General features: G+C 31.9%; 1 protein-coding gene across 1 annotated transcript in view; it reads left to right on the top strand.

The window, feature by feature from the left end:
* The window catches only part of LOC143910967 (pseudouridylate synthase RPUSD2-like), a 148,499-nt gene extending 134,484 nt beyond the window's left edge, over window positions 1-14,015 (top strand). The window contains exons 7-14 of the mRNA XM_077429629.1: window positions 1,479-1,566; window positions 9,674-9,782; window positions 9,867-9,978; window positions 11,021-11,211; window positions 12,350-12,559; window positions 12,634-12,884; window positions 12,963-13,118; window positions 13,218-14,015. Of these exons, the coding sequence (XP_077285755.1) occupies window positions 1,479-1,566; window positions 9,674-9,782; window positions 9,867-9,978; window positions 11,021-11,211; window positions 12,350-12,559; window positions 12,634-12,884; window positions 12,963-13,118; window positions 13,218-13,292 (1,192 nt within the window). The 3' untranslated portion in view covers window positions 13,293-14,015. The remainder of the gene's footprint in view (window positions 1-1,478; window positions 1,567-9,673; window positions 9,783-9,866; window positions 9,979-11,020; window positions 11,212-12,349; window positions 12,560-12,633; window positions 12,885-12,962; window positions 13,119-13,217) is intronic.
* The last annotated feature ends 4,342 nt before the right edge of the window (window positions 14,016-18,357 follow it).

The following is an 18,357-nucleotide window of genomic DNA, read 5'->3' as shown; positions in this document are numbered from 1 at the left end:
TAGATCATTACTTGACTATGCCGTCGACGTATATTTTACCCTTGTTGTGTTTCGTAGAATTTTCAAGTAATTACCCACACGTACCATGAGTAGTTAAAAAGTGTGCAAAGGCACTATACTAAATCTATGTAATGAATCGCTTTGGAAAACCTTCGATTTTATTGTGTTCCCCAAAGTAAAACACGTTCAAATTGTGTATTTGTTGAATTGTGATTTGATAAAAAAAACGTACATATTTCGATTTTTATGTTTGTATTTATTTTCACAATTTTCCATCATAGCATGTAATACGACACCAAAAAAGGAGTTGCTTCCATGAATTGTCCTATTGAAAGGACGTTTAATTTTCATACATATTAATTATATTCAAAGAATGTCATGTTTTATTTTTTCTTTGAGAAAAATTACACTAACTATTTAAATCTTTTACAAAGTCCTTTAAAGGCGCAGACACACGGAATCGTACAGCGCAGCTTGCTTAGGTAGACTCCAGCTGTGATGGGAGTATCCCAATGTCGTTGTTAATTCGTACGATCTTAGTATTTCGACAAGTTTCTTCTACATTTCATCAAATATCAACGTTATCCATCACTGTTTAACCGTGCGTGGACTTTTGGTGGAATGAACACTTGCCTGACGGAACCTTGGCCGAACGGACATTAGGCCGACAGACGTTGGGCCGATTGTGTATCAAAATTACTCAAAACTCACTGAAAACAGATACATTATTTAGAAATCACCTCGACTAATCATTAAAATATTTTTATAAATTTAAACTATTAAAAATTTAATTCGGCCAATAATCCGTCAACCATGTCAAATCTATGTCACCAAAAACACTCCAGAGGGTGAGTTTTAGCCTGGATTGTCACAGCATAGATCAGGCGTGCAAAACTATCCGGGGGAAAAAAACACATGCCGCGTACTACTCTGTGTGTCTGCACCCTAACAGTGGAAAAAATCTCAATCGTACACGATTTTTTCTTTTTATTACATTATTTTGTACTAAAATATCAACGTCAGAATATTATGGACGCCCAAGAAGTTCATCTTATTTTCAATAAAACTAAAGAATCGAGTGTCTGTATAAGAAGGATTCTGCGATCGAAAACACTGCTGCCCGTGACGGAGATAACTTTGACACCTATCATTGATTTTAAGCCAGGAAAACGAGAAGGAAGATAATTAAAAAAAAGTCACAGCATCTTTAACAGTATGCCACCAATCAAATTGAAAAATAACAAACCTAGTGCTAAAAATGATTGTCTCAACGGGTCTAAATTATTATATTTAAAATACATAGCTTTGATTGAAACGATTGAGATTTTTCCCCTTTTGTTTTACATATATAACCGGCCCCTATCCTAAGTATCTTTGAAGCATCTTGTCTCTATGAGTTGCTCCGATTAGTGTACTATAAATAGTGTTGTTGTTGCGCACGCGCCTTTGCGTCTTGTTAATTGTCAGTTGGATTGCAGACACGAGGTTCCGGTGACCTGCCAACCGATCACGGTGGTGCACATGGACGAGGACATTGTGGTCGTCAACAAACCAGCCTCCATCCCCGTAAGTGGCTTATGAGACCGCCATCAGCTTCCACGCTGCACCGTAAACCACCTTAAACCCTCCTCCCCAAAGGCACCCCCCTTCCACCCGCCGATATCCCCATTTATGCTTTACACAGCTAATAGCATTAACTTATATATTTGGCATATTGTACATACATACATCATTCATTGCTTACTGTATATATCCTCTTGATTCTATGCATGCGCAATGGCCGTTTTCACATAGTTTTATATTTGTAGTTTGCATGTTGTATTTATTTTTGTTTGTGTTTTGTGATTACATTTTCAAGAAAGCTTCGAAGCGTAGCGGTTCTATGTAGAGGTACATACATATAGAATAGTACTCCAGATCTATATGTAAGTGAATTCGATCTAAATGTAATACTTTCCTCCTTACATACAGACATCGAGGGATGTATTCCTTTGAATGAAACTTACTTTGCTATTGTAAGAAATATTGCAATATACAAAAATTTGATGCTTATATCCATTTATGAAAATTTTAAATACTGTATGCAAAATAATCAAGACATATTTTGTATACAATCTTCTCAGCAATATAACTTTCCGCACTTTTTCTTATGACGTTCTAAAAAAATCGTATACTAATTATTAAGGTTCGTTTATAACAGCACAGCTCAAGCCGGCAACTGCACGTAAACTGCGGTATGAAAAATTTTATTTAGTACATGATATGTACATATTATACATAAATGAATATGTTCGTATCAAGCAAAATGATTTTCTTTGACCACTGTGGAAATATTCATGCAAGGTGTCATAGTGGCGAGTGCACCCGTACTAATGAAGTGTTACCACGTGCATATGAATATATTCGGAAACGTCATACTGTGGCAATATTAACTCGATGCAAGCAATATTGCGCCGTATCGTCGTGCTCTGTACTGTATATTTAAGCTGATTTTGCCTTGCACTCGGTCCAAAACAAGTATGAACGTGCCGAAAACGGGCGGTGCTGCATAGTGTGAATGGAAGTAGTCTTTTCCGTGCAGAGCGGGATAATATAAACGGACCTTTACGCGTATTAAGATACTTTATAAAATGAAACAGAACTTTTATATCTCATAATAAATATTTTACATGTAGAAGTAATAGGTGAAACTTTATAATATACATATATTACATAGTATGGTTTTGCAAAGTACGCTAGCTCTTTTAAAACGTGATTCAAAGTCAGAAATTTATGTTTTTTGGTTAAAAAGTATGTATTTTGCAATTGTTGTGAGAATCCATTGAATATTTAAAGGTAGATTCGTTCAACCTTAATGTAACCACACAACTTGTGGAATTTTTTGCATCGTTTCTTATAAACTAGTCAAGAAGTCGGCACCTACAGCATTTTGCCTTTTTTTTTCGAGAGTCCTTTCTTGCTTTCCTCGCCCTGAACGAACTGTATACGCTTCTGACAACGATTTATCGCGTGGAAAAGGTTGAAGCCTTCATCCCTTGGGCTGACCGCACCAACCCCCAATGTCCAAAACACGTTGTGACGTCCAAAACCCTTGTGAACACGCACAAGTTGCGCACTTACCCATTGTAAACTTACCGAGTCGTACAATCACTTTATCCATGTTTATTATATGTGGTCTTCGAATTTAATCCATATTTCATTTCAGCTGAATAGGTAAGTTTTTATATATTAAGTATACAAGTCGATGTCTACGATATGCTTTCAACACGTATACGTGTTTTACGAGTGGCAGGGATTGAATGGAAAATAATCGACTTTCCGGTATTCGAGATGCTTTGAATTATTTTTGAATGGCTTCGTCATCCTTTTGATACGAAAGTTGATTGTCTCGTTTTATAGGCGAGTTTTGTGTGAGTTATGAATCATATCATATTATGGTAGAAGAATGCGCCTGAAGAAATCTTCAGTGGCGTAAACGACGTCGCACCACCTGTTTCAGGCATTTTCCATTGTGTCTGAAATCAACACTACAACGCCTGAATTTATGTACACGAGTAAAAAGGGCGAAATGTTCATTTTATAGTCTGGAAGCACGTCCACATACATATATTTTTTTTACATTTTTTTTTGTATACGAAATAAACTTTTCGTATCCTTTGTATATAATGAATGTGTTGCAAATCTCTATATACATGACGACAATCAGTGCATAGTGATATATCTATGTATTTTTTTGTTCAATGTTAACTCAATGTAAAATCAGTGGCGGAACCAAATATTATACATATTACATGCAGTCCAAGTGTATATTTCGATCGTTCATGAACATACTAGTTTGTTCATACAAGAAACAATCTGGCCAGTTTAAGTGTACACATAAAACAAAACGAAAGTTTGTTCATCCAAAACTATTAGGCATAAGTTTAAATTCTCATTCGCTTGTCCTCAATGTATCTTATATTTTTATTTTTCCCCATGATCACGGCTTTCCCCTGATGGATTTATTTAAACTCATAGTTCTTGTATGAACAAACTAGTATGTTAATGAACGAACCGAAGTGAAAATTTGGACTGTAACATATAAATAAACGGAAGAAAAATTAACAATCTTGAAATTTTAAATATTTGTTTCTTGTTTTATTTTAACACAACTTTTTTGATAAAAACTTTTGACTTTTTTTTCAAAAAGTTGTGGTTTTTAAGTCACATAGTAATTGAAGAAAATTAAGCTGCAATACATTGTTATTGTATGTTTAAAATTATAACGACATTGAACTCATTAAAATGTTCTTCAAATTATATCAAATGTCAAAATCCAAAAACGGATAACTGTCTTGTATAGATATTTAATAATAAACCTAAACGCGATTTTCACTAGGAACTTATTTTCTATTTATTTATAATTTGTAAGTCAAAATTTCGATTGAAATTATTATGGATATTGTTTTGATGCTAAAATTAGATCATTTATTTTAGTTCCGCCACTGTGTATAATATATATATAATACATGTAACTAAACGCTATTATTCATTGACTTTAATGCTAAACTTAAAAAAACTACAAACTTCTCACAGTCGATTGTGAGAAGCCAATGATTTGCTCAGTACGGACATGTGATGATACATCCGCGCGCCATTAACAACACATCTCATATATATTTTTTTACTCGTTTGTAGATTAGAATGTAGAGTATGTGTGCCCACGAAAAATGACGATGTTAATATCTACATACATTTTTTTTTTGTTTTGTTTCTTTTGATTTGTTCTTGTTTTTCATTTGGTTATGTCGTGTCGTTCCGGCCGCACCCGTTGGATCTGTTCTTCTCGAAGACACGAGACTCCGGTCCTCGCTGATCGTGTCAAACTGATACACGTGGACGACGAACTGGTCGTATTAGACAAACCATGCTCCCTACCGGTGAGTCTCTCGTCCCTTTCAAAGCCCGTGTCCTTGTCCTGATCCTCACCGCCAGACAGCGAGGACCTCATCAGACCGATCGATCTGAAGAAGATACGCACAACTCATATCCAATAAAAAAAATTCGCATTTAATACGAATACATTAAATACACTCTGTCTGTTGTTATTATGACTTTGCATTTACATATAAATCATATATAATAATATTTATATATGAAGTCCTCGTTTTTTCTTTCGTTTGTTTTTTTTATGTAATATTACCTTTATTTAAAGTATATATACATATATTTGTAGAAACAGTCAACGTTTTTGCACTTTATGTAGCACGTCATCTTTCGCATTGTGTATGTATGTATGTTCATCTATAGAATAAATAAAAAGAGAACATTTTGTCCGTGTTTCCGATTGTGGATGTGATGTTATGTTTATTATTTTATACTAATTTGTACACATACAATACATTTACATAATAACCTACACTAGATCGTTTCATTTGTAAAGGCTCAGGCAAAAGATGCGCGTTCTACGATCGTGTACTGACCGTGGCTTTTGCTCACTTTTTCCAGGGAGTGGGGGTAGGCCTTTATAAATTAAATGATCCATACATTAAGTACCAATATGCTGAAATGTAAGCCTGTTTAGTTGTTTTTGGAAGGTTTGACATATATTCTAGCTCATATATTAGTATTGACGGTTATATGCCATCTGAAAACCACATGTTGAAGTATACGGTAGGGCTGCCATATTTCCCGTATGGGTAGACCCGGACAATTTTATTTATTTATACAGCTTACACTCATTTATATTTTATTATACACGACATCTATGGACAAACATTGTACATAAGTATTTTATGTATTATTCAACGCCAATTACAAAGATATGTCCCAGCTTATAGATATGTGTTCCCGTGTCTTGTTCCACGAGTCAGTTGTCCCGGTATTCGATCTTTGTATGTAGCTAGTTAGTCAGACAAAAACTACATAATAAAAAAAAGTAAAAGTGAGAATAGGAGGTTAAAGGACAAGTTCGAATTTCGAGTCGACAGAGCTAACCTCGACCTTACGCTTGATTTACGGTCAATTCACCGTGCGAAGGAAGCAACGGTGCCGGGCTTCAAAATCTTGGGGCGTAAAAATATTGACACAAATTATAATTTTTAATGCAAGTTTTAAATGAATGTGGCAAAATTCTCGAAATTTTAAGTGAAATAATAAATGCAGATATCGTTCCCGCATTTGATTGAAAACTTTAAGAAAATTGACCATTTAGAAGTTCTTTTATTAGTTGGTAGATTTAATTTCACACCAAATTATAAAAAAAAGTAATAAAATATTATTTAGATTTTTTCAGTTGCCACCATCGCACCGCCACATCATTTGAAATATCTTTCAATAAACTTTAAATAATCAAAAGTTGTCTAAGATCTTCAATGGCTCAGGATTTCAACTATACCATTTATCATTCAATTCCCAAATGTCAGCCAGGTCAGCATCTCGACAATTATGGCAGCCCTAGTGTACGGTATACCTACATAATGTATTTAAGATGACAAAAATATTGTAAATTGGACTAACGACTCAACAATCAGCTAATAGATTCGAGTCTGATTCTCAATCTGAAAAATTTATGAACGAGAATGTCAAACTATGATTACCTTGATTTATGAAAAATACGAGATTATATTACATGGAAGTTTATATGGATGCTTCAGACTAACTTTAATTTTTCGACTTATCAACTACAATGTGCTATAATAAAATATATTTACATATTCTGCTTAAGAACTGAACAATTGTTTATTTTATATTTACAATAATAATTGTGTTTATGAATCAATTATTGATTTATCTATACATTTAAGTATTTGTAATACTATATGGGTTATTTAACGCTCACTTAATTCAGTATAATAATACCTCACGACCCTGACAATAGAATAAATAGAGCACACTCGATTAATTTTTCAAAAGGAGCTTTTGTCGTTTATCCTGGACAAAAAAAAATATTTACCTCATCCTTATGCGTGTCGTGTACAATGTTAAGCGTCGAATTAAAGTTTTAATGTTTCGTTTGACGAACTTCGCATGTCGGACATTTTGTATATATGTAAAAGCGCTCGAGCAAATATTTGTCTGTAGAAAGTCTAGTGTGTTTTATGTACGGCTCATTTTACGTCGCACGAAATTATTTCCATGTAAAAATTAAAAATATAAGAGCACATCTTGCTTGTATGAAATTTTCTCCTTTCCTTTTACACTCGGAATACGCGTGGCTGTGTGCACTTTCATTCGTATGACTATGCTTTTTTATTACAAGTCTGACATGACCGTTTCTAATTGCCTAATTAAAAACTATGTAGATGTTTTGTGTTGGGTAGCGATGTAAAGATGTTTTCACGTCACACATGTTGAATTGAAATTGCTATGAAAAGATATATTAATTGTATTCCGATTGAGTCAATATCGCATTCTGCGAAAACTTTTTTCGGTTATTTTACCGGGGATTGGCTTTTGTCACGACTTTGAAAGGGCCGTTGGTCACTTTAGCTTCACGATTGTCTAAATTTAAATCCTCAGCTTTCATGAAAACAATGTTAAGACCCATATCGTTCGCCTCTTTGTGAGTTTTCTTGATCCGGCTCATCGAGAAAACAAGATTTTTCCCTCGCGCGCAGTAAGTAGCAAACAACTTTTTCCAGGGTTATATTCGTATGTACATACATACGTACGTACATAGCACCATACGAAGGAAATTTGGGATCAAACCTACTCAGGATGCGGTTTTATTCTTGAGTCAATCTTCTAAATAAAGCTTTGAATTTTTTTTTTTGGTGCTTGGAACATTACATATGCATACTAACCATCACACACATGTTCGTTTTTAATACAAACTATCGCTTCGCATGTTACATATAATATGTGTGCATTTGCGTGCTCAATGTAATAACACATGTATATTGGCTCGTTATTTATTTATTGTGTTCCTTTTAATATGTCGTCCTATTAAGTTTTTTTCTTAATTAATTTATTTATATGTTGTGGTGTTGGTAGTAGTTGAATTTATTTATTTTTATTTCATTTTCGTTTATAATTCGTACACAAATATAAACGGATATTTTTGTAAGTCGTCGTTTAAGTGTAGTAGATAATGCACTTGATGACTTCTTGCCCCATTCATGTCACAAGTCTATAAACAAATGTAAACCTGTCATTGAATGAGACTATAAAATCTTTTAATGTATCTTTATCTGACATTAAAAAGACAGTCTTCTCAATAGAGTGTTACATATTCAAACACGCCAATTTATAGACTTTGCTATATTAGAGTGTGATACCCTGAGATCCTCATTTTTATCCTACAAAGCAAGAGAGGAATAAAAAAAAGGTTGACCTTTTTTTGTGCATAAAATAATCTTGGCCGCCGATCTCTGGTAATACTTGATTCTAGGTAAATTCTTCGAAATTGATTGATCGAAGCTAGTAGCTCGAATAGCAAATTATCGAAACGTGAGTCATTCGAATGACACATTTTTCAAACGACGAAATTCCCTAATGACAAATTGTTCAAGTTTAAATTATTACGTTGACGGATAGATGGCATTTCAAGTTTGTTTAAAACGTAACAATAATGTTGTTTTTGATGGTGTTGCGTTTTATAATTCATACTTTACAAGGTCCGTTGCTAAGAGTTGGCGCGTGCAATTGCGCTTGTGTAGTGTCTGTGAATAGCAGTGGTGCACGGTAGGTGTTGATTTCGGGTGTGCTGTGTATGAAAAATTATTTTACGAAAGTGTAATTGAAAAATTCATGTCTAAAGAGCGAAGAATCGAATTAATGTATAAATAATAGATCAGAATTAATGTAAAATTAAAAATCACTTTTTTAATTTTTCATACACAGAATACCCAGTGGTGTAACCCTAATGGGTTTCCGGAAACCCGTTGTTAAAAATCAAAAGTTTCTGGAAACCGGTTATTTAATCTAAAAATTCATATAATTTTCGTCAAAAATTATACAAATCTTGAAAATTTAATGAACTTTCATGTAATAGTTAGTGCCTTGGATGGAAAAAAAATGTATATACATACATATATATTTTCAAAATAATTTTATTGAAAAAAAAATTGGAAACCCGTTGTTCCGAAATTTGAATAGTTTTATTTTATATAAATTTATTTGAATACTCGTTTGTTTTTTTTATTAAATTGACTGTCACGTACAAACAAACATATAATAAGTCTCTTTCGAAATTATATGTATGTATACCAGAATCCGGCGCCTGCGCCCCATAGGGTTTCGCCCTCGGCGCTTTTGCCCCCGGGGACTTCGAATCCTTTGAATCGAAAAAAATCGAATTATTTGTTCGATGACATCACGGATTTACGACCCAACGAACGAAGGTTACATACATACAAAGTCTCTTTCCAAATCATATATTAGATATCACTTCTGGTTTGAAACTTGACTAACAATATGTATTGGAACAATGTGTCATTCGAAAAATAGCGTTTTTGAAAGATGTCTTTCAAACAATTGCGTTTCGAAGTGTAGTATTCGGTGAATTGCTTTTGAAAAATTTACTAGATACCGTAATATCTGTTCGGGAAATTTTAAATTTAATTTAATCAAGTTATTATGCAATATTTGTTTTATTCAATGATACATACATATATGAATGATTTATACGTTTTTTTTATTGTGTTGATTTAGTGCATTTTCGATTTCTATTATGTATATATTTATTTCATAGGTGCATCCATGCGGTCGCTACCGTCACAACACGGTAGTATTCATTTTAGCCAAAGAATACAATTTGAAAAATCTACGAACAATCCATCGATTAGACCGATTGACTTCAGGTAAATTCCTTATTACTGATTGTATACATCTTGTGAATTTAATAACGACTTTCGATGATTTTTAACGATTTCCTTTTTTACTAGGTTTATTGCTTTTCGGGCGCAGTCCGAAGAAGGCACGACAAATGGAACACCAAATAAGAAATAGACAAGTTAGCAAAGAATACGTGTGTCGAGTCGAAGGCGAATTCCCCGAGTGAGTATTGGTATAATTGGTATATGAATTTGAACATCTTCATTGTGATCCAAAGAAATGTGGTAAACCGCTAGAGGTCGCGTGCACGTCTTGAGTGAAAAAGCGTGTATCCTTGATTAATAAAAAAATATATATACGCGAATATGAAGTGTCCTTAAGAATCACCACAACAAAGGAACAAAGAGGGGATTTATCATTCATACTCGTGCCGCATGAAATATGAGATTTTATTTTCAGAACATTCAGATTTTATTCATATGTATATATGAATACATACATATCTATATACGTATATGTAACAACGGATCGGATCTCTTTCAAGTCCACGCCTAAACAAGCCTAGGACTTTGCCGTAGTATTCTAACTCGACAGGCTTGCATTAAAGTAAAATCCTGGAGTAAGGCAATCCCACAGCGGCCATCTTTTATTCCGGTCGACTTATGTCCTGTGCATTTTTCTGTTTTCTGTTTTGCACCATTCGATGCTATTTTCACGTCTCGGGTGAATAACTAACGCTGAATCCCTTTCAGTAACAAACTGAATTTGTGTCATCGTCCCAGTTAGTAATGTGCAAATGCATCCCTAAACCCCTACCGGTTTATGTGTTGTTCGAGTTTTCAGCGATAGTCGCGGTTTCCAACTAGCTTTGGGAGTCGAGACTGGCCAGTTTAATTGAAAAGTGGACCGTGCACTTTTGTGAACATTCATAAAATTCGTATTTGCTCTGCCAATTACTTACGAAGTATCGTAAAGTGCTGGTGCAGCGGAATAAGGTCGGCAAGAACTTACTGAAATGCCGAAACTGCAGACTCGGTGACCCATAAAAATACCTGAAGACGGGTGGTACTCGCCTATGGTGGTGTAACACACTCGTAAACTCTACACTTTAATGACAAAGCAAACGGAAAACCTATAAATAAAGTAGACGTATTGTAAAACGGGATCTGCAGGCGCGCTCCGACGAAACCGACTGTAACACACGTCGCAGTGTCTCTTATCCACATGGGTGAATTATATTCGTTTTTGTTTTTTATTATTTCAGTGAAGAGATAGAGTGCACAGAGCCCATCGAAGTTGTCAGTTATAAAATAGGAGTTTGTCGCGTGTCACCCAGAGGAAAGGAGTGCAATACAACCTTTAGTCGGCTTGGATACAATGGACGTACCAGTGTCGTTTTGTGCCGACCTCGTACTGGTCGAATGCATCAAATCAGGGTGCATCTTCAATATTTAGGTAAGTTCGAGACGCTTTTCAAATTTTCGGTTGAAAATTTCATATTTTCTTAGTAAGCGCATCAAAATATCTTGAGGAAACTCTTCCTATTGGTCAGTAGCGGATTTACGCACAGGTGGAGGATAATAAAATCTCAATGGAGCGGATAAACAAACTTATGGTGAAGAATTTTTTTTAATGAATGCCAAACGAGAGGAGTCACAAATATTCAAATCTGACCAGCAGCATTTAGATTATACTCTTTTCAATCGAGGTCAGCTCACGGCGTCGAACCCGGCGACCTCTTTGTGCTTTAGTATCGACACAACCACCGAGCCATGCGCTCTGGCTTATGTATACCACATAAAGAAAAACCTGAATTATTCCAGCATCTACAAACTTAATATTCGAAAAAAATTAAAAAATGGACATACAATATCTGTGAACCAAGTCATCGATATGTAGGCTTAACGAATTTTTTTTATAGCCAGTAGTATGGCTCGGTGGTTGCGTTTATATTTAACACCAAGAGGTTACCGAGTTCGATCCCTTGCTAATCTTTAATGCTGCTGATCAGACTTGGATATTTGTGACTCCAAGTCGATCGTTTCGATCGATTTATCTAATTTCATTTTTGAAACGGTTCCTCAAAAAACTGACAAAAACATCCTACCTAAAATTTATTAATTTATATACCTTTGTACAAGTTTAATATCATAGTTGTCGAAAATATACATTTATTTTTAAATTACTAATTCATACGATCTTATTATTTTGACAAGTTTCTCCTACATTTCTTCTAATATGTTATATAAGCCGTTAAAATTGAAAGTGGCGTAAGTCCACTTTTCTTCATTTAAAGAAATATCTCGCAAAAAATTAAGTATGTTTTGCGTTTAACAATATTTTAAAATACTGGAGATCTGTAGAACTTTTATTTCTGCTTTTATTCTTATTCCGCTTCTTAATTGTGCTTGTAATGATTTTTTTCTTGGGGTTCTCAAAATCAATAATATGTATTTTATCTTTGAGAAATTTAATTATAATCGAATTTTTTTAAATATGCCTTTTTATATATTATTACTTTATTATTTTTTATAGAAAATAATATTGATTTTATTTTGTTTTCATTTATTATTTATTAAAAATTTCCTTTCAGGTTATCCTGTAGTGAATGATCCTCTTTATAATCACCCAGTGTTCGGTCCATTGAAAGGCAAGGGTGGAGATTTAGGAGGAAAATCAGACGAGGAGTTAGTCCGGGATCTTATATCGATTCACAATGCTGAAAATTGGCTTGGAATGGATGGCGATACAGAACTTTCTCTTTTCAAACCAAAAGCCGACCTCGATCTGGATAAAGGAGATGGTATGTTGTTGATGTTTAATAATTAAGTTACGTTATTTAGTATTCCGTTGTTCTAATTCGCTTTAATATTAAAGTGGGACACACTTCGTGTGGTGAAGAAGACTGTGAGGTCGGTTCGGCGTCTAGAGAATCATCTCCTTCACTCGAGTCGCCAACGTTACCAACAACCAACATTATTCCAAATAGGGTGAATTCCTCTACTTCTACCGAAAATACACCAACGTCATCCCCGCCAAAACGTGGGGCATCACCCCCCATTGCTGAAAATAATTTCAGCAATTTATCAACACCTACTAAAGTTATTTCTAATCACGGGCGTTCCAAGGTAAGTTTATCACAATTATACTTATATTATACTTATCAGAATATCGGAGATTAGATACATTTTTTTTTTCTTTTTCAGGTAACTGTTGCAACACAAACAGGACACGAAGCACCAGATATGAGTTTTAATCAAGAGAAAATGACTGTTGATCCTCATTGTTATGAATGCAAAGTGCGCTATAGAGACCCTCGTCCAAGCGATTTAGTCATGTACTTACACGCTTGGAAATATAGGGTAATTAATAAATATATTATAATTATATATAACTTTTAATGAAACTGGCTTAAAACAGTATTTGAACTTCTTCTTGACTTTATTCCATTCGTGTTTCAGGGTCCTGGATGGGAGTATGAAACCGAACTTCCTGAGTGGGCTAGTATAGATTGGATTGATCCAGATAATCAATGATAACTGTGAACATATTCATTCTACTTCATTTTAAAATGTGACGATTTAAAGAACACACTTTGATTGTGTGCACGTTTTTATTTTTAAGAAATGAATCTGGCTAGAACACATCGGACATGTTTTTTTGAATTGTGCTAGCATATTCAAATTATTATAGTTGTAATTTCTCAAATCTTCCCTTTTTGTCTTCGTAAAGTTTAAGTCATTTTTTTTTGATATTTTTATTCATTTTAATTAATGAGGACCATGTACTCCTTGTTATTTAGTTGTATTAAAGTAATGTTTTTCTTTTTATCACTTATTGTATGTAAAATTTGATCGAAAATCAATTATTTGTTCTATATTTTCATAATCATAAAATTTTTGGCATTTTAGTTATAAATATTTAAATAATTTTCGAAATATACATACATAAAATTGTTTAATATCAGTATAAATTATAATACACGCATTATCAATAATTTTATAATTGAAACACAAACATATCATTTCAATTTTGATTTTTCCATCTAACTTGACATTCATCATTTCCAATTAATTTTTACTTTATCTATATACTTAGTATCAATAGATGAAGTTTTGTTTTTTTTTTCTAATTTAAAAATACTCGTATATTAAATTTTGTAGTGTGAAAAATATGTAGGTATTAGTAACATTGATTTCATATGCAAAAAATGACAATATTTTTCGCAATTAAGCATAACTGTAAATTTTATATTTCATAAAATAGAAAAAATATTTAATGACAGTGGATAAATAAAAATATTTTTAGTAGAATTAAAGTTTTTATAAAATATTTGGTGAAATGTAGCATACATGGTCCATACGAGCTTCCACATCAATAATATTAAAGACATTTTCATATACATTACAGCGCAATAAAAATAAGTAATTCTCTGTTTCTATTTCAAACCTAATTAAATGAGTTCGTCACTCTAGTACATAATATCTTTGAATTTAAAGTTAAAATCATTTATTGCGCCGAAAATGTTACATGGATCCATATTATTCCAAATATCAATAAAGATTTAAAGTTAAATTCTATTTGTTATACTCGTATTAAAAAATGATTTCAAATGTATTTATAAATATTTGAAAAAATCTATTGAATTTGCTGTTTATCGATCGAAAAACATCTAATGTCGTAAATAAGCATAGTCTGATTGTGCTTTTATAGCAAAAATTAATTAATTATATGCTCCAGTCAGTAATTTGCTTTTCACTATTTTGCCTTAAATTTGTAGTGGAAAATATGAACTTATATTTACTTTATGGTTTTCATTATTTCAATTCACATTGCATGTTTAATTAATTATAGTAATCAAAGTGTTACATATAATATTAAATGTTTACTTGGATGAATGGATCGATTTATTCTATTATTTTCAATGCAATTAGTATTTGTTTTAAATACTTTTTATATAAAATTACTGCAGTTATAAATATGAATTGATGAAAAGTAACTCTATAAAAGCGTGGTATTTCATTTAAATATATTTTCTTTTATAATTTTTGATATTTCTATCAATAAAATATAACTTTTTCCGTTATATCCTTATATATTTATATATTATATAATTTCGCTGTATTTATACATATTTGTAAATAGTTTTTTGTATTATCTCATTTTCATATATTTAAGACTATCTGAAATTTTTATCGTTTCCGTAAATTATTCATCGTGTAGAAATTAGTTATAAATTTGAACAAGCTACAAACGCCGAATTCTTAAAGAAAATAAATAAATATATCATAGATATTTATTGTTAATATAGTATCATTATTCTCGTGAATGTAAAAATGACATAAAATGAGAATTTTTACAATGTATTTTTAAAAACACTGAAAATTAGGAATGTTGCAGTTTGAACTACGAGTTTAAAATATAATGTGCCTTGTTGATATATTATTGCTTAAATTATTATTTTGTCTAATATTCATATTATAAATATTGTGTAGTTTTGTGTAAAAAGCGTTGTAAAGAATATTTATTTCATTAGATAAAGTTCTGCTTTGCGGAGAACATCATGGGTAGTAATTATTTATCTCTACGATATTTTTAAGTTGATTTTTTGGTGAAAATTTTGGAATGGGAACAAAACCTCTGCGAAGTCAATATTTTACTATGCATTTTTGAGTTTAATTTTATGTTTTTAATGTATTGTATTTCTAAATATTTACATTTCAAATTATTTTTCTCCAATTTGACATTTGATGCTTTTTAATTAATTTACTTCTTTATTCATACAAATTAAATACTGCATATGCACTATTTTTAAATATGTGTTAAATGTATGTATAATAAATAAGATCAATCAAATTCAAATTTATTTTTTACATTTTACTTAACTCAACATTCAAGGAATTCAAGGAAGAAATTTGGACAAAATTAATATTATTTCTCAATTTGATAGCTCCAGAAACTACTAGTCATGGAAGGTTCTATTGTATTGAAAGTAACCTACTTCTGGTGAAAACTCAAGAAGTATTGCAAAGTGAAAATATTTGCGCATATTAAAATTGTTTTCAATTGTTGTCATTTCAATTTATCTACCTATTGTAATTAAATAATTACATGTGTACATGTATTTCCTTGTCTATGATATGCTTACTGTGAGTAAATTGATGTAATTAATACAATTAATGAAATCAAAATATTGTAATTTATTTACAGAGATTTATGATATCATTACATGCTTTTTTTCAAATTTGATTATCTTAAAAAATGCTATTGCTAGAAAATTCACATTATCATTATCAGTATGTGAACTGTAAATTGAGTATCAGTTATGAATGTATATACCTTAAAGTTTGTTAATTACTTATTTATATACTTACATACTTCCTTTTTTTATATTTTAAAAGAAACTATTTAATATACATACAAAGAAAAGATAAAATTCAAAACTTTCAAAAGTAAACCTGTTGAAAAGACATATCACTATACACTTTTTCAGTTTGTATTCATTTTTGTTCCGCTTCAATAATCATATTTTTAACGAGTATTATTACAACACAGTAATATCATACGTATCATTTTTTTATCTATATTTTTTATACATCTCGGAAATACAAAATTGTGTGGTTATTTATTACCTTTTTAATAATTGCCTTTTCTAATGATATCTAAATATATTATATAATCGTGTTCGTTTGATAATCTAAATCGAGCTTATTATTAGAATATATGAATGAATGAGTAGTAATTACATATATCCATTCTCTTCGTTTCCCCTTACTTTATGCCCATGTGTATTTAAATTGTATTGTCTTTCATTGCTCGTAAGCATCACTGTGTATGTATATAGGAAAAAGAAAAGACATTGTTAGATTTTTTGTGTTTAGTTTTAAATTGTTACATTGTAATTTTACTATTACTTATTTAAATAAAACCATACAGTTTTATTTTCGCATACATGTGTAAAATTGTTTTTCAACTCATATTATAACTTCTATTACAATCCTTTGTTGCTTTCAAATATTAAAAAGGATTGTTATGAAATGATTGTAATTATGTAATACCACTTGACCAAAATTGTCATAAAAGTCAGTAAAATATAGAAATATTTGTAATCAAACCTTTTTATTTTTCATTCGTTGCATAAATCTTCCCACTAGAGATGCAGAAATTACAATTCCTTTTTATTTATTTCTCCCTCAGCCAAAAACAAGTTATTACAAATATGGATTTTAAAATTTTAAATTCATGACACCAAACAGAAATATATGTACGCATATATCCTGAGAAATGTTATAATAACAGAAGGGCCCTAACGAATAAATAAATTGTGTCAATATTACGCGGTACGTCTCCATAACTACGCTACAGCGCACAGAATAATAATAATTTTAAAACAGTAAAAACTTCTAACACTCATTTTTGGGGCTAAATATTGAAGCATGCAATTCTAATTAACAACAATAGGTTATATAAAAAAAGGATGCATAAAGTAAAAATGTTGCTTTACGTGGTTTTCGAAGGGGAAAGAATGACAGAATCACAGAATGATAATTCGACTGACTTGTCAGTAGCGGGAAAGTACTCGTAGTGTGTGTAAATACGAGAGCCCGAGTGTGAATATGTATGTATCACTGGCGGCTCGTCCTAATGGGCTGTCGGGCTGCAGCCCCTCCTCCAGAATCAGGGACGTCATTTCAGTCTTTTCTTAGGGATGGCAGGCAAAAATTGGTCAAATTGATTTTTTTTTATATCGGAATAAAAATGGAAAATATTCTTTGCATACACTTCATTGAGTTTTAAAATATAAAAAAATAAGCTTATTTTTGAAAAAATAATTATAAAAATATTATGTAAAAAGTAAAAAAAGCGCCACAGGCAAAATTTTTTTCCAAAAATCCTCACATGGTCAGCAAAAATCGTCCATCAAACTGTGTCACTATAAAACTATCAATTAACTTAATTTCTACCGACTGTCTTTACTTTATCTATGTACATATATGTACGTAATAACAATAGATGAAGTTTTGAGATGCAAAAATTCAAACTCGGCATCGATCACTGATCACGTTTTCATATTCTAGAAAATTGTATCTGAGTGTGTGTTTCTGATTATCTTTTTATTATTTATATAATTTTATATATAAAATTATTTTTATCTCAATTGGAAGTAGTACTTTTACCCTATAAGATCGAGGTGTTTTTATGTTTTTCTCGGAAGATTTTTGGCGTATTGAACTGATATTTCATATCTAGAATTATAAACTTAATGCCAAGTTATATATAAAATTTCGTGGACCAAAACCTTATAAATGTTAGTACATAAAGAATACAAATATAAATTTTCAGCTCGATACGTTAAGAGGGCTGGACAGCAGCGCCTTGTCCATACAAACTTACTAAACTTCTCCCTTCCTCAATTATGGCACTAGAGAAATTATTTTTTAATATGCTATGGATATCCACCATTGGGGTGCATCTATCGTTTTATTTTTTTGATTAATTATTTTTTGTAGGAGCTAGGAGCCGCCAAACATCTATAAAATCGCCTCTTTTTTACACCCACGAAAAGAGTCCAGCGTGCTTATTTAACGGTCGATTTTAAAA

Source organism: Arctopsyche grandis, chromosome 4 (assembly GCF_051622035.1).
Source record: "Arctopsyche grandis isolate Sample6627 chromosome 4, ASM5162203v2, whole genome shotgun sequence".
In the NCBI taxonomy this organism is placed as follows: Eukaryota; Metazoa; Arthropoda; class Insecta; order Trichoptera; family Hydropsychidae; genus Arctopsyche; species Arctopsyche grandis.
The sequence above is the reverse complement of the archived record's forward strand: the minus strand, read 5'-3'. Positions and strand labels throughout refer to the sequence as shown.